Source organism: Emys orbicularis, chromosome 2 (assembly GCF_028017835.1).
Source record: "Emys orbicularis isolate rEmyOrb1 chromosome 2, rEmyOrb1.hap1, whole genome shotgun sequence".
NCBI classification, from domain to species: Eukaryota; Metazoa; Chordata; order Testudines; family Emydidae; genus Emys; species Emys orbicularis.
In genome coordinates, this window is record NC_088684.1 from 275,515,821 (window position 1) to 275,540,337 (window position 24,517).

Here is a 24,517-nt window from a genome sequence, read left to right on the forward strand (position 1 = left end):
CTTGCCACCCTGAGGTCCCCCCTTACCTCCCACCCCTGCACCACCTCTTCCCCTGAGGCCCTGCTCCTACCACCTCTTCCCCCCCCCCAAGACCCTCACTGCTTGTTCCTCTCTGCCCCCTCCTCACTGTCGCTCACCCTTACAGTGATGGGGCCATGGCCCCCGCTTCCCCCCTTGTTCCAATGCCCCTGCCTGAAACTACTGATAGATTAGAGATTATGGATCAAGTAGAAGAATTCAAGAATGCTCTCTTTAAAATTAGTGCAGAGCGAGAGAAAGATCAAATACCTCAGGTAACAGCCTGAATAAAGTCAAGGGATGCCTAATTATCATCCAAAAACAGGATTTCAGCCAAGAAAGACAGAGAGGTGGGAAGAGGGTAAAGGGTTTTATCTTTAGCTTATCAAGTCATGGGCCTCTTTTTCCTAGTAAATATTGGACTGATTTTGGGGATGATCCCCAAGAATCTCCATGAGCTGTAATAACGTTGTGATAAAGCTCTCGGCCTACATTTCAGATGTGACTAATGATATTGGGTGCCACAATTCCTGGGTGCCCAACTTGAGACATCAGAAAGGGGCCTGATTTTCAGAAAATGCTGAGCACCCACCATCTCCAAATCAGGGCCCTTAATATTCTCTCAAGTGGGCAGCCAAAAATTGGGACACCCAAAATCACTCTTTGGTTTTGAAACTGTAGGCCTTTTTCCTCCTTATGTGCCTGTCTCTAAAGCAAGGCATGACCAAGAACACTGACCATGTCTGACATTCTAGCCAATGAAGAGCCAGAGGTATTCATCCATAGCAATCAGTATGTGTTATGACCCCCACCCCAACCCCAATACAAGTGCACAGAATACTATTGTACATGTATATAATAATACCTATATTCAGCATTATCTTTAACCTGAAGAGCTCAAAGTATTTTCAAACATGAATTAGTGTTAATTAGAGGTGACATTACTACCATACACGAAAAGTCATATTCTGCCATCCTTACATTGAAATCCTGAGCTCTAGTTGCATAGAAAAGTGCTACCCAAAATGAGAAGGGGTGGCAGAACTTGTATGCATTTCTAATTACTATTGAACTACAAAGTCGTTCGTATGCTAGTACACCTTTTTCCATCTCTTTGTTCCTAACAGCCTTTATGAAGCTTTATAAACCATATTGATGAATTGAGAGTCCAGCCTCCAAAAATGCAAGATAGGCTTTTTCCCCCACCCTTCTGGAGGAAAGAACAGCTTCCACTGAAGCGCGGAAATAGAAAATGAACCTCGGAGGCAGCCACATGTGAATTTCAGACAGAGCCTTACTTGTGTGATTCTGTTTAATCACCATCCATTTCCTTTGTACACTTCAGCTATACATAAACATGGATTTTTTGTTTTGTATACAACTCATTTTTTCACATGCCCCTGGAAAACAGCACCGGAGCAAGGAGTGCACACCAAATCAAATGGATGTTAGGGCACTATTTTAAATGTGCGTTGTCTGTGTAAATTCATAAGTCTGTAAGTAATACTCCAGCACCTTTTTATTTCCAAAATTCTCAGGGGCTGTTTTTTATGTCTAATTTTACGTCTAGCATACCTTATAAATCCACTCCAAATTATTTTAAAATTTGTACTCTTTAATTCTGGTTTGAATTGACATTTTGTTCTGGTTGAAGTGACATCCTCAGCTTCCTTCTCCCTCTGCAATTAGTTGAGATTAACCCATTGGAAAACCAGCATGGCAAAGCTCAGAAATGTTCAGAGTCACTGATGCTTTGATCACACTGAACAGGAGAGCAGCAGTAGACTGTAGTTTGTAACTTCAAGGTACATAAATAAATATATCTCGGAGATATTTTTATGTGATCTGTGGCAAAGAGTGTTCCAGCAAGTGGCATCACATTAATGTCTAGCAAGCGGTGTGCACTCCAAAATCAGTCCCAAACTTTAATGTAAAATAAAGGGATTCTTTGTTCAATATTTATATTTGCATACATTGCTTAATGACATGGTAAGAACTAAAAATGGGCTCATGTTCCAAAGATCAGATCTGTATCCAACCTTTAACAAAGATCAGGGTGTGGCTTTTAATAAAACATTGTTTTCTTAATACATGTTAAAGAGCAGCATATTGGAACATGTGTTTGTTTATTCTGGTGAGGCAAACATCTTGGGACATGCAGCAGTGCACAAGGGTTTAGTCACACAGCAGCCACTGAATTTAATAGCCGTTGCGCAGCTAAAATCCCTTATCAATTCTTTGGAAATGTATCCCAGGGTGAGTGTGCACAGGCCATGGCTGCATGAATCCTATCAGCTAATTCTGTCTGCTCTCCCTCTCCCTAGGTAGAATTTGTATAAGAAAGTAACAAAGTTTGAAGATTGGGCCAGGCCATGTAAGCATTTGAAGGGTGAGATGTTTTGTGTGATCTCTTACATTTACTAAACTATGGAGATCTGTGAAAATCTGTTGCTAAATTACTGGTACTTCCAATCCAGGACAGAAATGCCATAAAAACAGCCATTCTCATAGTATTTTGGCCCTTCCAGCTCCAGTCCTGAAGAGAACTAGAAGGGACAAGTGTGCACAAACATCAAGTTTAATGGGGAAAAAAAACATTTTCCAAATGTTTTGGAACCCACAGAACCATTGGTTTTTATTTCAATTTTAAAAAATGACCAGCGGTTATTGGAGGGGCTGGTTCTTATTTTCCCTGAACTGGATCACTCCTCTTTAATTATCTCTGTCAGCTCGTTCTACGGTGCTTTCCCCCTGGCTAGGTAACATTTACTTAGCATAATCAAAATTATGTAAATGAGGGGATATTCCCCTTGTCATGCAGGCACTAAAATCTTCAGGCAGCTGCATCCCGCCCCCCTCAATCCACCCTTGCTAACCTTGCAGGCTTTGACATACAAGAGTGAGTAAAAAGGGGATAGCAATTTGGTGGCTGTTTTCAACTGCTTGACTATCAGAGTGAGAAAGGAGAACTATGGCTGCAAGGGAGAGAGGCTGTGGTGTGGGAATTGGTGAGGGTAAGAGGATCCGGAGCACAGTGGGGATGATGGGGAGGGAAAGGCTGGGAAGAAAGAGAACACTTCTGAAAGGAGGAGAGAACCAGTAAACAGGGAACCTATATGCAGGAGTCAATATAGATTTTTATATGAATAGACCATGCCAGACACAACTCTACTCTTCTTGCTGTTCTGGGTGTGCAGTCCCCCATATAGTGTTGTGTCTACATTCTCTGTGATCATTTGGTCCTATTTCTGGTTGTGTTTGCTGTGGAGCAATGGTGCTGATTGTTTGTCCTGCCTGGCCCAAATCCCATCGTATACGCCCCATGATCTAGTTGTTTAATGACAAAAATGCTAATGCTCACCCTTTTGGGGGGCGGGATGAGAAAAGACAGTTCACTCACCGTCTCAAGAGACATGTGGACTGGTTCTCAGACCACTCTCCCTATAACGGGAACACCCACTGGGCCCTATTGGAGGAGGAAACTTGAACAAAGAGAAGTGGTGGGATCAGAAGATGGGGCGGTGAATATTTGTGAGGTGCTCAGTTAGTGCTGTGATGAGCACCATAGACACAAATCATAAAAAAATCCACAACTGCATCCCACGACACTAAAGACAAAATGTTAGCTTTTTGGTGGGGAGGAGGGAAGAAATCATGCTGCTACTGGCTATTCCCAGACATGGTTGTGGAAATAACACAGACAGACCCTTAAAGAGCTGGGATGTATCAGAGCCTGTTCTTGAATTAACAACAATATTTTTAAAACACAAGAAAATGAAGAGCGAATGATCACAGGAGGATCGGCCGATGTAGCTGCTGGCAGGTCACAGCTGACATTGCTGTTCTACATGTGTTTGCTGCATTTGCTAATCCCAGTGTTCTGAAGCAATTTATTTTTCCATTGCTTTTTTGTAAACAATCCATTGGCACCAGCCAAAGTCAATCAATTGCTTCAACTAGCGCTAGCAGCCCAGGATACACTGTAACAAAGCAAACACATTGAAAAATGACAGGAGGGACCCGAGTGCAGCTAGGGAATGCACACAAAGCCAGCTGTTCTCTGCCAGTGGCATGATCAGCCCAGTGACTTGTCACACCTTGATTTTGTGTGTGATGAACAAGGTCCACACAGACCTGAAACCTGCTATATACATGCATATAACCAGGATAATCTTACTTAGCAAATCCTAACTTTTCCATTGACACCTTACATGACATACTTGGTACAAGATTTGTTGCAATTCTATAACGGTGGTAACATCAATGATATAAATGGTCATATTCAATCTTACAGCATCACACCCCAGTGCAAAACTGATGCAGGAAGGAGTGTCTAGAATGCATCTTAGAAACTTCCCATTCTTGGTCTTGTATTATTACAGCTTTTAACCCAATATTAGAAGTATCAGGGTATAACAGAAATGGTTCATCAAAATCATGTCTGGCTAGGGTGACCAGATAGCAAGTGTGAAAAATCGGGACGGGAGTGGGGGGTAATAGGAGCCCATATAAAAAAAAGCCCCAAATATTGGGACTGTCCCTATAAAATCAGGACATCTGGTCACCCTTTGTCTGACTAAAGAGGGTTTCTCTTTGCAAGGTCCATTATGGAAGTAACAATGTTACAGAATCCCTTTACAAACCCACAGTAATATTTGGTTAGATCTTTAGTGGATTGGACATGCTCTTGCAGGAGTTGCAGCATAATCCCTGCATGTTTCATGTGAACTCGCCAGGAGCTAATGAAAATAGCTAATTTATCCATCTAAACTCTGGCAAATGTTTGGAACCCATTTAACATCAACTCAATGTAGTTATTAATGATCTTCATAGTGTAGGTATCTTGGCATTTAGCTCTGAAAGCAATGCGGGGCGTGCCTCAGTTTCCCTGTTCATACAGCAAATGAGGTTTGTAATGGCTTTTGTGCTGTGAAAAGTTTTACGTTTGTTTACAGGCGCCAGGTGTGAAATATCAGTCTTCTCAGGCTTTCTAACACAAAGTGTGTTCTCATGTAATACAACAGCATAACCATAAGGGTTTCTAGCACAGAGTGTGTTCTCATGTACCACTCCTAACTTGTTCAAGGGTTTTTCCAAAAGACCATGCACATTGTACATTTTTACAGATCTTGACATTAGCAACACATTTAGCACAAGGTTTCACATCCATTATTAACATCAAATTTATCACAACTGGGCGACAAGGTGCCGTCTAGAGAAGCCTTCTGGAACACAGAAGCAACATGCCAGGAGGAGATAGTGTCTTGTTCCTGTAGCATGAAATCTGCTAAGAGAATAAAAGTGGGACTGCATGAAAATAACAAAGCTGGGAGGGAGTCACCCCATTCCCACAGGAAAACTGTGAGACGGGGTTCTGAGGGGAGTGAGGGGCTCCTCATAAATGTTCCTCAGAATGGACTGACTGAGAGAGGTGGGGAGAGGCTGGGATTCCCCCACCCTCTGCGGAGAAAACATCAGTTCAGTACTCAAGTTCCACAGATCCCCTGACATCTGGGCAGAGGCATGGGACCATGGTTGCAGAGGTATGCGCGCAGAGGCCCTATGCCTGCACACCAGCTTTGGGTCCCCTCTGGCTCCTCCCTCTGACATTTGATGCACCAGGAACCACTCCATCCCTTTGAGGGACGTTCCCAGTGTGAAATAGACAGGATACTGGGCTAGATGGACCTTTGGTCTGACCCAGTACGGCCATTCTTATGTTCTTATGAAATGGGCACCACACAAAAATTAATACAGCCATAAGACGCATGAATATTTGGGCAGATTTACCTCTGGTTGCTGAGGAGATGTTAGTTCACCCCACATCCCCCGCCTCCTGGCCTGCCTCATTTTGTTCCATCTATATACAGAGCCCCCTCTATAGACCCAGGGATGGCCAGAGCAGCACTGTGGAGATGAGCAGCATGTGAACCCTCTTTCACACAGGTGGGAATGTTAGATCTACAGGCCAAGGGGCCCCTCCATGCATTAAGGTTGATTTCCCTCCTCCCCCACTTAGGGATAAACCAGCCACCTCTGTATGATAATGGTAATTTTGCTAATGAATTTGCATGCGTACAGTGCCTTACATCCAAATTGATCCAAAGCGTTTTACAAATTTGACTCTCTTTTGTACAAACTACACACCTACAGGTCTCATTTTGCACATTACTGAAATGCAGCTAGCGCTGGGGTGGAGCATGGCAACTGTTTAACAGAACCTATCAACACCACACAAGAGTGTAGTACACCTCATCCAAGGGAAATTATAGGGCAAATCTTAGGCAAACAGAATATAATTACCCAAGCTTTACTTTGTCAAGACACCAGGTTGGAAATTTTTAGCGACCTCAAGCCCGGACTTTAGTTTTACATCTCCTTCCGGGATGTTTCTTCCACTAGCATGGTACCTAACATTATGCTTGGGCATTGCTTCAGAACTGAGTCAGAGAGGAAAAGCATCACCCACACTTGCTCCTCAAAGCACCTGAGTTTTCCCAGCCAAGTATCAAACTGGCCTGACCATGCTTAGCTTACAAGAGCTGAGACTGGCACTGCACAACATACTGGAGGGAATAAGAAATCAGAATATTGCTTTAAAACCCTCTGCATTTTTTCGAATACGGTGGTGACTTGAAAATTATCTCAGTTCATGCTGTGTTAAAACCACAGATTTATGTGAAAAGCTGACAGAGCAAACCACTGAAAATATCCATTATGCTGCTCTCATGGGCTGCAACCTTATCCAATTTCCTCTTTGATTTAAAGGACCCCATGTGTGGTTCCATGATGCAAGCTGAGGTGTCACAGGCATTTTTATTCATCTCAGGAGACAATAGTACAAACATTTAATTACTGTTTTTCTATCATCACTTTTTTCTGACCCAGTGAACAGTACCAAGCACATAGTAAGAAAGTACCGGGGGCATCTACGGACGAAGATTGAGTCTGGAGAAGGAACCATCCCTGTCCGATGCCATAATGCAGTTCAAACATGGGACGGTGTGTTGTTGGGAGAGCAGCTAGTCACAATGTCTTGCACTGACAAAATTGCCAGGTAATGTGAGCACCTAATTTATACATTATAAAACTGGTTGCTGTGTGGAAATGAGGTTGATGTCACAGAGGACTGTGACTACTGGTGGGGAATAAATAGCAGGTGCTGATAAACCCTAAGGAAACAATGACCCGCTTTGCATGTAAATGTAAGGCATATAAATAGGGTGGAATGTAAATAGAATGTTTTTTTCCAAATTCTCTGTGGGTCATTAGCTGCTCTTTAAAGTGTGACAAAAATATAAAACATCTCTTGCAGCATTTTCACCAATCAAATTTCTATATGCAAATTAAACAAAATCAACTCTGTGCTTATTGGATGATTTACCTCTGAAGTGGCAAACCAATCATGATTCAGATAAACTTATTTCATTTGCATCCTATTGCATAAAGTGCTGTAAATGATATAAATGAATGTTTATAGTTTCTAAAATGCAATTTCAAAACTCTGATGTCACCACCGTAATATGAAGCCTTCTGATGAAGAAATAATCATGAAATGTGATTTCTTTGTCCAGGTGACTGTGATGGCTTTTTTGTTTGTTTGCTAGATATACTCAGTAAATAGAATGTATATTTACTAAGGCCCCACTTAACTTGTGATATTGCGGAAATGGTGGATTCCACAATATTAGGCTTCCGCTGCAGTTTTGACAGGAGCCCCACTGTGCATGGGGCTGACAGTGGGAGCCCCGGGCAGCCAACAGCATAAGCCCCAACTCTCAACGCTGGGTGGTCAACAGCGTAATAATCACAGAAAAGAAATAATGGACTTAATTACTGCAAACAATAATGTCCATTATTACTTTTCTGCAATTTTCCATGGCTTGTCACAACTCAGCTGTAATTTTTTGACAATCATCCCACAATTCAAGTGGGGCCTTATATATATGTATATTAATACAGAAGAGTTGCCATTAAAAAGTCAACGTTTGCCAACAATTATTCCACAGTGGCATGCGAGATACCACAGCTATTTCCCATTCTAAGTTTAGGGTACTAACTATTAGCAAATGTTGATTATTTTAAATGACAACCACTCTGTGTGCGTATATATTTAATACACATACACATTTGTAATTATATATAATTATATATATGTATGTACATTTAATATACATATGTATGTTATGTATATTAAATGTACATACATCTCTACTTGTAAAATACATTCCATCGCAGCTATAAGAAATGTAGATATTATGGGTCAAATTCTCTGCTTCCATTTTATGTATATGACTTCAATGGAGTTACATCAGAAGAGAATTTGGCCATAAATATCAAGGGCCAATGTGAGCACAATGCTAGAAAAATACTACTGCTTAATGCACTTGCCCAAATTCTGCTCTGAGCTTTTCCTATGCAACCCATCTGAAGTCAATAGGGTTGTACAGGCATAATTGAGAACAGAATTTGGCCAAGAATGTGTGTGTTTCATCCAATCATAAAATGGGAGTGCTAACAGAACAAATGACAATGCATCAAAATACTCGCTCTGCAATAGGTAGATTAGTCACAAAATAACTTCTGTTTGCATGACAGAGAAAAGGCATCCTCTTCTGTAATATTTTTATGTATTCATACAGAGATAATAGAAAACTTAAAACTGAGAGTTTCAGCAGAACTCTCCCTCTGCTTTCAGATACAACTGGGCTTTCTAAATCCAGACACAGACAGACTACAAAAACTAAACAAGTTAAAGTTTCTGAATTGAAATTTTGCAGTCTCTGTGGTTTTGAAAGTCAATAGACAGTAAATTAAATATCAACTCTGCAAGCAGTATTATATTTGTTATTGATGGGAATGTCAATTTTAATATAGACTCTCGGAAGCTGAGTTTTCTCCAGATACGTGTTCTTTCATCCAGTATTATATCTGCTTAGAGCTTTCACTGAATCCTTGTATACCTCCATGAAACTGATTGTTACCATGTAACTAAATGGCATTAAACCTGTAAAGGAATACTACAGATTGCCATGTAATATTCTTACATTATCAAAAGAAAACTTAGAGCCTCCCCCTTTGCTGTGCTCTAATTGTTGCTGTAATTATTATTTATTTATACAGCACATAAATGTGATGGCACTTAGACAAAATACAGTATTCCCTGCTCTGATGAGCTAAACGAAACTATAGCTTGATGAGTGACAAGTACAAACACTGTAGGTAGGGGTAAGGGAAAACAAAAGTAACATCAATAATATTGTGTACTTGTTGTGATCTGTACAGCAAGTGTTTTGGAAGTTGTGAGACTTACATGTGATACCATATCTTTGAAGGACAGGTTTCGTGGAACATGTGTGTTTTAAGGAGGCACTCGACAAAGGAAAGGGTGGAGGCATGGCAGATGGGGTGAGGAAAGGAATTCCAATGCATAGGGAGCTGCTTGGAAGAAAGTCCTGGAGCAAGAGTGGGAGAAGGAAACATTGGGGGAGTCAGTCATGAGGCTTGGGTGAAGCAAAGGGAACAAGGGCAGAGTGAAAAGAGGGTACGGCACAGAGGTAGGTTAGTGCTCTGTTGTGAAGGATCTTGAAGATGAGGACATGAAAACTGAATTTGATGTGGAAGGTAAGGAGAAGCCGGAAAAAGGGGAAAGTGGTGACAAAGGATATGAAGAGAAGCTGTGTCAGAGAGGTGACAATGGGTATGAAAAGAAGCTATGTCGGTGTGGTGAGTCAGGGTATGATTTTTCCAGAATTTGGATGGCTCATAAAAACAGGGGTACGAGCAAAGTAAGAAGCAAGGAGGATTGAGAGGAGCAATGTGGTGGTAATAGAGAACAAGAGGATCAAGAGAGCAATTGAAAGTCAGAGCCTCTAAAGGGAGCGTGTGATCAACCATAGCAAAGAAAAAGAACAGGCCAAGAAGGATGGGGATGGAAAAGAGGCTTTGAAGCTTTACTGTGATGGCTTTGGAGAAGGTAACGTCAGTGGGGTAGAGAGGGTAGGTGCCAGACGGAGGGGTTCAAAGGGAGACATGGTGGAGGGAACGTCGAGGTTAATGAAGTAGAGAGCACGGAGGTGAATGGAAGGAGGGGAAAGAGATGCTAGTAAGAAAGGCAAGAGGAGTCAAAATAATGCTGTGGGACATTACAGTGGCACATTTGAAGGAAGAGGGGATGGTGGTGAAGGAAGAAACAAAGCACCAACTACCAAGAAAAGTCTCATAATCTCAGAAAAGCTCTTTTTCATTTTAGACAGTGTACTGTTCCCTCATCAGTACCCCAGCAAAATGGATTTTTCTTCAACAACCCCCATACTGAACAAGTTACAATTGAGTATTGGGTGCTCCTTGGGACAGTTTTATCTAGAGTTGGGCAGAAAGCAGTGAAGGGTGGGCGGGGGATGTGAACCCTTTGTGAACTAAATACCAACTTTCCGTTCACAGTGTACACAAACCCATGATCAGTTTTGTTCACCCTGTGCAGGACCTGAGATCGGGCAGGGCAAATATAGCTTTACCCCACCTTTGCATTCCTCCAGTCCCCAGGGCTGCTTTCTACATTCTTCACATAGGATACAAGAACTACAGATGGGAAAGGAATCCAGTGAATGAGAAGAACATTGGTTTAATGCCTTCTTTATAGTCCCCCTCCTAGAGGGAAGCTCAGTAGAAGGTTATTATTCAATACTTTTGGACTCCAAATATTCACCATAAAATGTAAACAGCTCAATCCCCCAATGACTGCAGGGGCTGTGGTGACACAGGAGCCTATTCGCACATTATCTGGACTTGCCCTACAGTAAAAAAAACTTCCAAAAATGAACCCGATTATATAAATAAGATTTTTGACAAAAAACTTCCTTATACTCCTTTGATTATGTTGCTTGGAAAAGGCCCTCAGGAGCATTAGGCTATTAGAGAATGTTCCCCATTGAGAACCTTACTAGTAGCTGCTAAAATATGTGTCATTTTGCACTGGCTGCAAAGGAACTTACAACCAGAATAGCAAAGATCCCAGCAATGGAAAGCGTTACCGAGAAACAAAATACGTTCTTTTCTCCTCACAGGATATCCACAAGCAGAACGTGGTTTAATCTGATTTATTTATTAATCAAAAACATTTAGCAATTTTTTTTACCATTTTAAAAAATTCTATTGTTCAAGCACAACATTTTCTGCAAAAGCTAGATATCTAGTATTTGCTATTTGGGCTTTGTTGCTTAGTTGTGATTGGTAAATAAGTTGTATGGTATTATGTTTATGCCCTGATTGGGTAAATGCACAAACACGTCTGGTGTGAATCCTCATGTGTTATTTGGTTCATGTAGGAAATTACTGAACAAAATTCTCTGACCCGTGTGATGCAGGAGGTCAGGCTAGATTATCATAATAATTCATAGATTCCAAGGCCAGAAGAGACTGTTGTGATAAGCTAGTGTAACCTCCTGTATAACACAGCCCCTAGAACTTCCCCAAAATAATTCCTAGAGCAGGGGTCAGCAACCTTTGGCATGGAGCCCATCAGGGTAATCCGCTGGCAGGCCGCAAAACATTTTGTTTACGTTGACTGTCATAGAATCATAGAATATCAGGGTTGGAAGGGACCTCAGGAGGTCATCTAGTCCAACCCCCTGCTCAAAGCAGGACCAATTCCCAACTAAATCATCCCAGCCAGGGCTTTGTCAAGCCGGGCCTTAAAAACCTCCAAGGAAGGATATTCCACCACCTCCCTAGGTAAAGCATTCCAGTGCTTCACCACCCTCCTAGTGAAAACGTTTTTCCTGATATCCAATCTAAACCTCCCCCACTGCAACTTGAGACCATTACTCCTTGTTCTGTCATCTGGTACCACTGAGAACAGTCTAGATCCATCCTCTTTGGAACCCCCTTTCAGGTAGTTGAAAGCAGCTATCAAATCCCCCCTCATTCTTCTCTTCTGCAGACTAAACAATCCCAGTTCCCTCAGCCTCTCCTCATAAGTCATGTGCTCCAGCCTCCTAATCATTTTTGTTGCCCTCCGCTGGACTCTTTCCAATTTTCCCACATCCTTCTTGTAGTGTGGGGTCCAAAACTGGACACAGTACTCCAGATGAGGCCTCACCAATGTCGAATAGAGGTGAATGATCGCGTCCCTCGATCTGCTGGTAATGCCCCTACTTATACAGCCCAAAATGCCGTTAGCCTTCTTGGCAACAAGGGCACACTGTTGACTCATATCCAGGTTCTCATCCACTGTAACCCCTAGGTCCTTTTCTGCAGAACTGTCCACAGGTACGTCCCCTCCGCAGCTCCCAGTGGCTGTGGTTCGCGGTTCCTGGCCAATCGGAGCTGCAGGAAGCGGCGGGCCGCAGAGATGTGCTGGCTGGGAATGTGCTCCTGGGAACAGCAAACTGCGGCCACTTGGAGCTGCGGGGGGACATGCCTGCAGACGGTCAATGTAAACAAAATGTCTTGCAGCCTGCCAGCGGATTACCCTGATGGGCCATGTGCCAAAGGTTGCCAACCCCTTCCTAGAGTATATCCTTTAGAAAAACATACAATCTTGATTAAAATTTGTGAATGGTAAAGAATCCTCCACAACCATTGGTAAGTTGTTTCAATGCTTAATTACTCTAACTGTTAAAAATTTATACCTTCTTTCCAGTCTGAATTTGTCTAGCTTCAACTTCCAGCCATGTTATACCTTCCTCTGCTAGACTGAAAAGCCCATTATTAAATATTTGTCCCTCAAGTAAGTACTTCAAGTCACCCCTTCACCTTCTCTTTGTTAGACCCAAGTAGCACAACCTATTTAGCTTATCACTATAAGGCAGGTTTTCTAATCCTTTAATCATTCTCGTGACTCTTCTCTGAACCCTCTCCAATTTATCAGCATCTTTCTTGAATTGTGGGCACCAGAACTGGTCATAGTATTCCAGCAGCAGTCACACCAGTGACAATGCAGAGGTAAAATGACCTCTCTACTCCTACACAAGATTCCTCAGTTTATTCATACAACAATTGCATTAGCCCTTTTGGCCACAGTGTCACACAGGAACTGTGTGATTATTCATGTTCAGCTGATTATCCACCACAACCCCCGAATCTTTTTCAGAGTCACTGCTTCTCAGGATAGACACCCCCACCCCACCCCCCATCATGTAAGCATAGCCTACATTCTTTTTCTTAAATGTATACATTTACATTTAGCCATATTAAAATGCATATTGTTTGCTTGAGCTGAGCCTACCAAATGATCCAAGCGACCTGTCCTCCTCATAATACCACTCCCCCAATTTTTGTGTTATCTGCAAACTTTCTGAGTGATGATTTTATGTTTTCTTCCAGGTCATTAATAAAAATGTTAAATAGTATAGAGCCAAGAACCGATCCCTGCAGGATCCCACTAGAAACACACTTATTCAATGAAGATTCCCCATTTACAATTACATTTTGTGACCTATCAGTTAGCTAGCTTTTAATCCATTTTAATGCGTGCCATGTTAATTTTGGATCATTCTATTTTTTTTTTTCAAAATGTCATTTGGTACCAAGTCAAATACCTCAGGGAAGTCTAAGTATATTACATTGACACTATTGTGTTTATCAACCAAACTTGTAATCTCCTAAAAAAGGTCTGTTTTCCATAAACCCATCTTGCTTGGCATTAATTATATTACCTTCCTTTAATTCTTTATTAATCAAGTCCCATATCAGCCACTCTTTTATCTTGCCCATAATTGAGGTGAGACTGACAGGCCTATATTTACCTGGGTCATCCCGTTTACCCTTTAAAGTATTGGTACAACAAGTGTTTTCTTCCAGTCTTATGGAACTTCCCTAGTGTTTCAAGACTTATTGAAAATCAGCATTAACTGTCCAGCAAGCTCCTCAGCCAGTTCTTTTAAAACACTTGGCTGCAAGTTATCCAAACCTTTAATTTTAAAATGTCTGACTTTAATAGCTGCAGTTTAATGGCCCCTTCTGGATTTAAAATCTATTAATTTATATGTGTATATTTAAAATTTGGTTTCTGTGACTCCTCACGTAACCCACACTAATATTGTGTTGGCCTTGGTCGTCCTCAGGTGGCCAGGCCACCTAAAGGTTTTATGAGTCTCATAATGCATGCTGAAGTGGTAGAGGTTCAAGATTTTTGAATCTGTAGGCTGTAGAATCAAACACCCCGTTGGCCCAAGCACCCTTGCTTACCCTCATACATGAGACTCTGAAATTCGTTCTCCACAAGCACTGATGTCACTAAGACACACACAGAGATTTGTGAAAAAAGAATATGAAAGGGGCATATGCATTGCAGAAGCAAATTCATTTAAAAATTCAGCCAGTTGTTTAAAGAAACTGTTTTTGCAGTCTTCACCCAATTCTACTTGGTGCTAAACTCAGCCTCCAAAACACGGACTTTGGCTCGGTATAGACACCTTGGGGCAGCACTGAGGCTCTGGGAGAACTGTAATTTCTCAGGCTCATCATCAAAACAGAAAACTCCAAACTTGCTTAATATTATAGGTCAGATTAAGCCTCTCTTTACCTTGCTGCTCCCACGCAGAAGCCAAGTACAGAGGAAATCCAATGCAAGGTGACTACGGGGTTAAGGCTGCTGCAGATGTTAGGGGGCCGGGGAGAAAGTATCGCTGTGGTAACACCCTTCTTCCATTCTGGCCCTGCTGTGCAGGGAAGAGCAGATTATGACCTGAGTTTCCTGGGAGCTTCAGGGAGAATTGTGCCTGCTTCAGGCGCAGCCCTTGCCAGAGCAGCCTCAAGAGTGCACTTTGGCACCATCCCCACTGCAGGGCTGTAGCTGAATGCCACAGTTCTGCCCTTTCTGCATAATTTCAATGTAGAGGGATCCGTTCAATTTTTTGTCTGGCTTGGATACATTGTCATACATACATTTTTTGCACATACTTCTCTGGCTCTTCAGGTGTCTAAATACTTTTTAAAAACTGGCCCCCTAGTGCGATTTTCAAAAGCACCTAGACACTTAACTCCCATTCATCTCAATGGGTGTTTGGCACCGACGTGCCTTTGAAAATCTCATCAAGCACCTACACATCTTTAAAAATCTGGCCCTAGTGCTTAATGCTAAGCTCTTATGAACATCTGGCCCCAACTATGGGTGCTGAGATCTTCTGAAAATCTGACTATACACATACAAGACCAAATTCTGCAACATACTGTGTTTCACTCCGAACAGCTCCACCATCATATTTCAGCGCAGCACTAATTGTGCACCCCTCTTCTAGCTGCCCAAAGTCCGTCCCCCCAGTTCCCAGTGCAGATTAAATTGTCTCTAGTTCTGGCAGAGAGAACCTGGTTGAGGGCATGTTGAGCAATGGCCAGGCCAGGACATAATCATGTTTAAATGCATGGACCCTGACTCCTAGGCCCCATTCAGAACCACCCTTTTGAGGATCCCCTGGCAGAGCACTTGTGGAAGGTCTGCGAAGTATACTCACCACACACTTTGTGGGGACATTCCCCATTGAGCCACAGTGTTCCTGGCACATGCTTAGGAGTAAACACCGGTCATAATTCAGCCCACGTTGCACTCACTCTTGACTTTAGATCATAAACCATTTTAAAATTGTTTTATTTTAAAAAGCTTCCTCAAAAGGTCAGCTTTAAAAGGCTGCATTTTTGTGCCACCACGTTATGCACTGAGCAGTTACCTACTATTTCAAAAAGACTCCGAAGTTAAACCCAGGGGCTAAGTGAGATTTATAACATCTGAATTATACCTCACCCGTACAATGACATGAATAGCAGCAGAGTGCCTCCAAACTTCATGTTCGCCATTGTCAAACAGTCTATTCTTGTTCCCTGGCTAAGATTCAAAGGTCCTTCTCGCCCATCGCTAGTGAATAGATCTGAATATCTATTGAGGGAAGTATTCATAATAGCGTAAGATAAGAGTGGTGTTAAAGAATGGCGTAAGGATTTAGCAATAGGTAGGGTGACCAGATGTCCCGATTTTATAGGGACAGTCCTGATTTTTGGGTCTTTTTGTTATATAGGCTCCTATTTTCCCCCACTCCCTGTCCCGATTTTTCACATTTGCTGTCTGATCCAAAATAGAACTTTACAAAGTGATTTGGACAAATTAAGATGCGTTTAAATGTACCATAGAAAAATGCTAAACTGCAAGTCAGTGATAGATATTCACTTTTTTAGATCTATTTTAGGGTTAGCCTGTCGACCAAAGACATTATTAACAGAAGACTGAGCCTGGCAAGGTAACTCTTAAAAAAAGCTACTTCAAAAGCTGCATATTAATGTAAATGAAAATCAATTAACACAGCTAGCTCTTCAGTTAGAGACAGTTTGTGCACACAATAAAGTCAATTTGTAATTCTCTCTCTTAACCCCTTTCTGTGTGACTGAGAATTCAACTTCAGTCTTTCATGACAAGGGATATTCCAGAAAAAAATATATATACACACACACACACACACACTGCTAAGAAACTGATCAAAAACTAATGCGCTAGTTCCAGTTTCTAAACCATTAGTAGCTAAATAATCATATTAATAGGAACATGGTAGGTACTCTGCTGAATATAGACCACCATGAGTAACAATTTATATGGTGCAAAAGCATAACAGGAAACTTTGATAGTAATGTCTGTGGTACAGTAGGTTAATGGTACACTAAGCAGACAAGACTTAAAACAGTTGATAAGAACAAAAAAATGCATCTCCCATAAAAGCAATAAACAAAGAAAGCTTTCAAATTCACAAGCGATATTATTTATAGTTGTGGTTTTCAAAGGTGCCTAAGGGAATTAGGTGCTTAGTACCCATTGACTTTCAATGGGAGTTGGGCACTTAATTCCCTTATGTGTCTTTGAAAATTTCAATCTACATTTCTCTTAATATTTCACTTGGAGCAGTTGGGAGTGGGGAGTTAGATGTTTCCTTTAACAATAATAACAATAAAGTTGTTAGGAAAAATTTAGGATTTGAGTCTGCCCTCGTGCTGTGAATGAGGAGTAGCTCCACTGAAGTCATTGGAGTAACAGCAGTGTGAGATAAGGATCGGCCCTAGGCCTTCACAGCACATCAGAGGTAAGTAAATATTGACTTCAGGGGAACTATATCCATTTACACCACTGAGGATTTGGCCTATTGTCCCTTCTTCATCAGCGTGCTCTATTTTTATAACCTATGTTGAGAACCGGATCATGCGTGGCCCTTGAATGAGTGCAGAAGTAGGAAGTAGGGCACAAAGAGCCTTACCCCTCTGTCTGCCTTCCCCTCCTACACACACCTTCACACAAAGACCAGGCACAACAGCAACCCTTGCACTGAGATGCAATCCAGCAGCACTCACTCTGGGGCTACTCCACAACCCAATGCAGACCAGTGCCTTCAAAGCCCATTAGGTTTTGGTTAGTTTACACAGGCTCAATCAATTTCAGAACATGACAGTTGTTTGTAGTGTTGTTATAGCTGCGTTGGTCCCAGGTTATTAGAGAGACAAGGTGGGTGAGGTTATATCTTTTATTGGACCAACTTCTGTTGGTGAAAGAGACAAGCTTTTAAGAACATAAGCATGGTCATACTGGGTCAGACCAAAGGTCCATCTACACACACCTCTCCTTCAGATCTGGGAAAGATACTTAGCTGTGACACTCTGAGTACCTTTCCCAGACTTGAAGAAGAGCTCTGTGTAAGCTTGAAATCTTGTCTGTCTCACCAGCAGAAGTTAGAACATGACAACACATTTTTCTCAGCTGAAATGTGCCCCCTGCTGTTCTGCTCCCCCAGTTGAACAGAGAAGGTCTATGAAAGTAGCAAAGTCTTCAGCATGCTCTTACTTCATAGCTTCAGATCCACCCAATCACACCTTCTTGGCTTCTCTTCTCCATCACACAGCTCCATTCTGCTGATTTGCTTGAAGCAGTGGAGGGGGAGAAGAGGGAGGAAGGTAAATTAACAAACTGAAGCAACATTAGTTCCATGCTTAGAATGTGTTTCTTTTCATTTCACCAGCAAGAGAAAGGGACAGAGTTGTGGAGGGAGGAGTGCAGATGGGGAGGGTGGGCCAAGAGAACAGAGCATCACAGAGGATGAAATAAAAACCACTTAGGTAGGGGAAAGCAACAGAGGGTCCTGTGGCACCTTTAAGACTAACAGAACTATTGGGAGCATAAGCTTTCGTGGGCATCTTGCATCTGAAGAAGTGAGGTTCTTACCCACGAAAGCTTATGCTCCCAATAGTTCTGTTAGTCTTAAAGGTGCCACAGGACCCTCTGTTGCTTTTTACAGATTCAGACTAACACGGCTACCCCTCTGATATTAGGTAGGGGAAGCAATCAGTCAATAAGGAGAGGGGGGAACAGGAGCGTTTCCTCGACCAATTACTGTCACCCTCCTGGTGTGCAGCATATCCTGGTTGTCTGCCCACCACCCCAAAGTTGGCCATATTTCATTGGCAAAGCTGTATACCTAGTGTACCTGAAGTGCACTGGGATCCTTTGGGAGAAAAGGTGCTATATAAATGTAAAACACTGTCATTATGTACACTGAAAGATAACGGATGTAAAGCTACACCTACTGCAGTTGGGTCAGCTTCACATATACAGAAGCATGAAGGTGCTGCAGCCAACTCCAGTCCCAGGCTGTCAGTTATATCACAACAGTGATGAGGATTCTGATGTAATTATTATTTATAAGTATATTTTCAAGAATCTCTCTGTTAGTGACTGACTGGCATAAGCACATGCAAACAGTTCCGTTGCGATTGTAGTCGGAGTCGCCATGTAGTTATGATTTGTTCTGAGCAAGGAGAGTGTGTCATCTAATTAAAGAAAAGCTGCCTGCTCCAAGATCCCTTCCAATTCATCTTTGGCATTTCAATGACTGACATACAGGCAAAAATATATTTGTTTAGGGATTATTGAAAACTGGGCATGGAATTTTGTCTCTGCGAACACTGCAGTAATATCAGCGGCTTGAACAAAAGGACTTGAGCAAAAGCCCTAAACCAGAAAAACTCCCCAGTTTAAGCTTGGGGGGGGACATTTGGTTTTATTGATCCTCTTTGCTGAAGATTTTTTTTAAAATCTGTGACTCTGTGAGAAGTGGGTTGATTTTCTTATTGGAAAGGTTATTAAAAAGCACACAGAGTATAAATCATCTGAGAAGTGTGCCCTTGAAAACAGCCTTTACAAATCTTGCACAATTAGAAATACTCAAAATGATCCACTATATTTCTTCTTAGTGAGGAAAGTCACTTTGATATTTGGAGGGCCTGAAATATAACACTGCGTTTCCGCTGAATAATAATTTTATATGGAAAAGCTGTATTTGAAGCAAGCACTTTGTTACAGATGGGAACACAGCTACTTTCATGCACCTACAGTAGATTACATAGAAAAAGCTCCTTCAGAAATGAACATTGCTATTGATATTTTTACTGCCGCTCAGACCAGAATCACTTCCCACAATTTTCCTACCCGTCCTCACTATGGGGGGGGGGTCGATTTAAGATACGCAAATTCAACTACGCGAATAGCTTAGCTGAATTCGACGTATCCGAGCCGACTTACCCCACTGTGAGGACAGCGGCAAATCGACCTCCGCGGCTCCCCCGTCGATGGCACTTACTCCTACCTGCGCTGGTGGAGTACAAGCGTCGATTCGGGGATCGATTGTCGCGTCCCGACGAGACGCGATAATTCGATCCCCGAGAGATCGATTTCTACCCGCCGATTCAGGCGGGTAGTGAAGACGTAGCCTTATGTAATCCTGTAGGTGTTTAATTACCAGAGAACTGAGCTGGTTACTAAAACCAAGTGTACTATAAATATGTGATAGCCAGAATAGGGATTATACAAGCAAGAGGCTTCTCCCAAATATTTGTCATTTGAATATAGTCCTCATGAAAATTAAATGACTGGCTGCCCTCAAGCATGAGGTCCTCTCCTTAGCCACAGAAGAGTGCAGCACAAGTTATAGCAATGCAAACTTCCAACCAATGTGCCTCTGCTCTGATCTGTGACAGAGATGGGAGTGCTCAGGGACCCTAGTGCAGAAGTCCATCCCTAATCAGAACAACACTCAACTTTAGGTACCTATTGACTTCAGTGGGACTTAAGCAGGTGCTTATAGTAATGGTGCTCTGCTGAATAGGAATAGACTTAAGCACACGGTTAAATGCTTTGCTGAACTGGGGCCAGACTTGAGAGCATAGTTCAATCTTTGCTTTTTCCATCTGTGGGATCTGTGCTGAGACTGCCAGTCAGGGTGCAAATTAGTGCTGATTTTTGTGATGTGGACTTGCGAGTAGGTCAGCAGCATCAGTCACTGAACAGCCATCAGGTGTAATTTGGTTGCTGCTATCAAGGCATTGATCTGAATCCATGACCAATAGCAGAAAAGCTCTTTACCTCATTATGATTACATTGCAGCCCCATGACGATCCAGTTCCCATTCCCAAGTATTTTGAAAAGGAAACACCAAGCTTTCCGTTCTTTTGTTAGCAAGGAGAACCGTTATCTCAAGGACATGAAAATAGCGAAGCATCTTTTTTCATGGACAGGCAAATGTGTACTGGGAGGTATCAGAACAATTTAAGGACACAATCCACTCCTTATAAAATGTAATGGAAAGCTAATGGAAGCTAAATCAGGCCACAAGTTAGACTGGCATAGAGACACTAAGCCTGCAAAACATGAGATAGTCTGAGAGCCATTTTTAAGACTGAGTGGACTAACTAGCTTGATAGTTCTCATAGGGGACTGGCGCTGGAAACCAGTCAAGAGCTGCCTTCCCCATTGAAACTTGCCTGCTAGGTGAGTAGGTCTGTTATCTGGTCTCTCTCTCCTCCATGGCACAGGATATAGGTGATATTCTGAAAGGACCTTAGTTCTGGGATAATAAATTTATACTCTGTCTTCACATTTCAGGCACAGGTGCTTCTCTGAATTTTTTCCCCTCATTCTTTTAGTTGCTTTCTCCTCTCTTTCTGTATATTTAAAGTCAAGGTCCGCCTTGGGTGATCCACAAATCTTATTGCCTTTCTAATACTATTGCTGGGCTGTCCTTGGCTGGCTGGCTGGGAGGGACAGTCTTGTCAGGCAGAATAAGCACAACAATGGGATTTAGGAAGCCCTGAGTTCTAATCCCGGCTCTTCCTTTAAATAACTCTGTGGTCTTGAGCAAGTAACTTCACTTTTCTGCCTCAGTGCAGATAATTATATTGATCTACCTCTCAGGATCATTGTGAGAATTAGTGAATGTTTATACAATGCTTTGAACACAAAGGGCTGATCTGATCACACTTATACCATGTTTTCCATTGATGTAATTCCACTCACTTCATAGATTTAGTCATCCCTAACAAGGGTGTCAGCGAGATCAGAATTAGCCATATAAAATCTCTGTAAAGATGCTTCAGGTTGGTATTTAATGCAAATAATAATCATTACTATCTCTTTATTTATTATGTGAACTCACTAGCCTATTTTTGTAAATAAGACCCAGGTAATCTACTTATGATATGCATATTGGTGATATTTCAGTCTTGCGGAACATATGTTGTTTTTCTGTTTTCTCTTTCTTTTTCAAACAAACATCCGGGGGGGCGGTTTGGAGGGAGGGTATAAAAGAAAATGTCATATATTGAGAACGACACTGAGATCTTGCAAGTGTTTCAGTCTGAAAGGAAGAGTTGCTGTCTAATATATTTTACTCTGCTTCGAAGCCAATTCTGAATTCAGTGCTGTTAACTGAACTCTCTATTTCCTAAGCTTGCATTATTAATTTTCCATTGCAATAAGATATGCATTCAAAGAGTCAAAGAGTCCCTTCCTTTAAAAGTGACATTATTTGCAGAAATGACCACACTTTTTTCCCCAAATGAAGTTATGCAAATCTGATAGACTAAAGTAAATAATTATGTTTCATAAAACCAATGACTGTTTAAATTGTGGGACTAAATTGTTTGTATATAAATATTACCTTTTATATTCCATTTGAGTTTTATGTAGATGAACACATTACTTTAATGACCTGCATTTATGGAGGGAGAGAGGGAAAGTCTCACTCTGAAATCCTCAGCAGCCAGATGGCTGCCTTTTCTTGCATGAGATTAAAAGATGTTTCTCATTCACAGCCCTGCTTCTGAGGCAAATTAATATAGCCAGCTAAATTGCTTGTGTTTTTGGAATAAAATTTAAAGAGAACTTTTTAAAGCAATTGGTGTCACAGGTTTCTTGAGCAGATTGCTCTCCAGGTACAGCATGCTGGTTTTAAACATTCCGTAATTAATGGAAAGTATTCCGTGTTAATTGACTGCTTCAGGAAAGGGAAATATAATGACTCCTTATTAATCATGAAAAGAGACATACAGCACAGAGGCACCGCAATAATTGCACTAACGGCTGAGAAATGTTAATTAATGAAAAGAACAATGATGTAAGAAATTAGCTACATAATGCTTGCTGCTGATGGAGATTGTGCTTTAAACACATTATTTACCATTGTAACCACTGGATGTTGCCTCAAATAACAGACACCTCGAAACTCTTTTTCATTCGGCTCTGGATCTCCAAATGTTGTCAGCTTTTATAAGCCAAAATGCTCTCCCCAAAAGCACATTTTTCAAAAGAGTTTCTAATTTGAGCTCAGTACTACCCAAAACGAGGTGAAAAGCTTTGAACTATATTATAAGTGTCACTTAAGTTCAGGAAAACATGTTTGTGTTAATTTAGAAAGGAAAAATATTTCCCATTAAACTGGCACTGAGCAAGACAGAACCTAAGGTTTGCAAGTGAAGATAACTGTATCTTGAAATCTCTTTTTCTCCTTTTTCTCCTTTCTGCTTTTTATCTAATTATATATCCTCTAGAGAATTTAGAATTTGGATTCAGTCTTATTTGTAACTAGCTTTATATAAAAGAATTGTACGTATTAAAATGCAGAGCAGCTCTTTCAACTAATCCAATAGCAGTTATAAGGAGCTCAAAATCATTAGCAGTTGCAAGGCCCTAAGGTTTTCATCGTCATTCTTTTATATCTGTATTGAGAGCATCAAGGCAAGGCACACTCAGTCTGACTATATCAGAGCTCATCGAATTATTTGTTATGAATAAATTACCTAACAAATGTAACCCTTTTTTCGGTTCAGGAATAGACTTTGATTTTTTTTGAAGGTATTTGCTCTTCATAATTGCATGGCAAGCAGTCTGTGCAAACAAATGTCAGCCTGTGAGGTGTTTGCAGCAAACTGGTCATGACAACTATGTGGTGTGGCAATTGGTCACCTACGAAACATGGCATCGTGTCTGCCCCATGAGTGGATGACCGAAACTTTCTTAAAGAAGAGAATAGCAAATAACATATGACCAATAGCGAATAAGGAATACAAGTGCTTTTGTTTCCACTCTAACCCCATTTCTAACGTAAGAACATGGATATTTTTATGCAGGACAATTTTAAAAATCCATAAAAATGTGTGTTAAGAATAAATGCAAAAGGGGCTTCAAATCAAATAGCCATTCCAAGGATTGTGTCCAACATGAGGCCTATAAGTCAGACGTAACTCCACTAAGTCAGCAGAGTTACACCAGGCTAATACCAGTGTGAGAGGAGAATCAGTCCTAGTGTTTTCCACTAGTTGCCCAGTGTGAGATAATCTGTGGGCCTGATTCACTCCTAACTAGCTCAGCTTTATGCAGGAACAACTCCATTGAAATAGGTCCGGTTGTACTAGCATAAAGCCGAAGTAATGCAGTGCTGGCTCAGGCCTAATGAGCTAAATCCTCAGCTACACTATGCTTGGCACAACTGATCACAACTGTGAGGGATAACTCTAAACCACCTTTCTGCTTCCAATCCAAGGGCCACCAGCTCCATCCCTTTCTGCCCCGACATGTTTCCGACATGTCACGGCACACTCTGATGCTACAGCAGGAGGAGCTTTATGCCAGCCAAAGATCACTCCACACCAAGGGAATCCTCAGCTATATATTTAGGGTAGTTTAAGGTGACTTAGCCAAGTAGAGCGTCTGACCCTAAATGTTTATCTCTGGAATCAAAATTCCAAAGATGGGAAAAGTCTTCCTCACCCATGTGTTGACATTTTTTTTCCTCACAGTCTCTCACAGGTTCATTTCTGTACCAGTATGTTTTATCACTGCTGTATTTCTTTTCCAGATGGAACGTTCTTGGGTTACAAGGTGCTCTCCTCAGTTACTTCATCGAACCCACATACTTGCACAGCATTATTGTGGGAAGCCTCTGTCACACTGGTCACCTTTCCAGGGTAATGAGCCATAGAATAGAAGACATTGGTCAGCTGCCAGCCTCATACCGGCATAATCAGTTGCTCCTCAGTGGTAAGCAAACACCTGCTTGAAAGACAAATGATCACCTTTCCCATTACTAATTGCACTGGACGTCAAGAGGAAAGTTAACTTCTGAGCATTTGTTTACACCATGTGTCCTCCATGCATCCAAGCTGCATGTTTTCCTCTCATTCTCCTTTGAGCAATAGC

The 24,517-nt window shown here is 41.6% G+C and overlaps 1 protein-coding gene across 1 annotated transcript in view; it reads left to right on the top strand.

Moving 5' to 3' along the window:
* ADARB2 (adenosine deaminase RNA specific B2 (inactive)) overlaps window positions 1-24,517 on the top strand; it is a 409,108-nt gene that overhangs the window by 369,036 nt on the left and 15,555 nt on the right. The window contains exons 7-8 of the mRNA XM_065399295.1: window positions 6,907-7,075; window positions 24,177-24,358. Coding sequence (XP_065255367.1) covers window positions 6,907-7,075; window positions 24,177-24,358 — 351 coding nt within the window. The remainder of the gene's footprint in view (window positions 1-6,906; window positions 7,076-24,176; window positions 24,359-24,517) is intronic.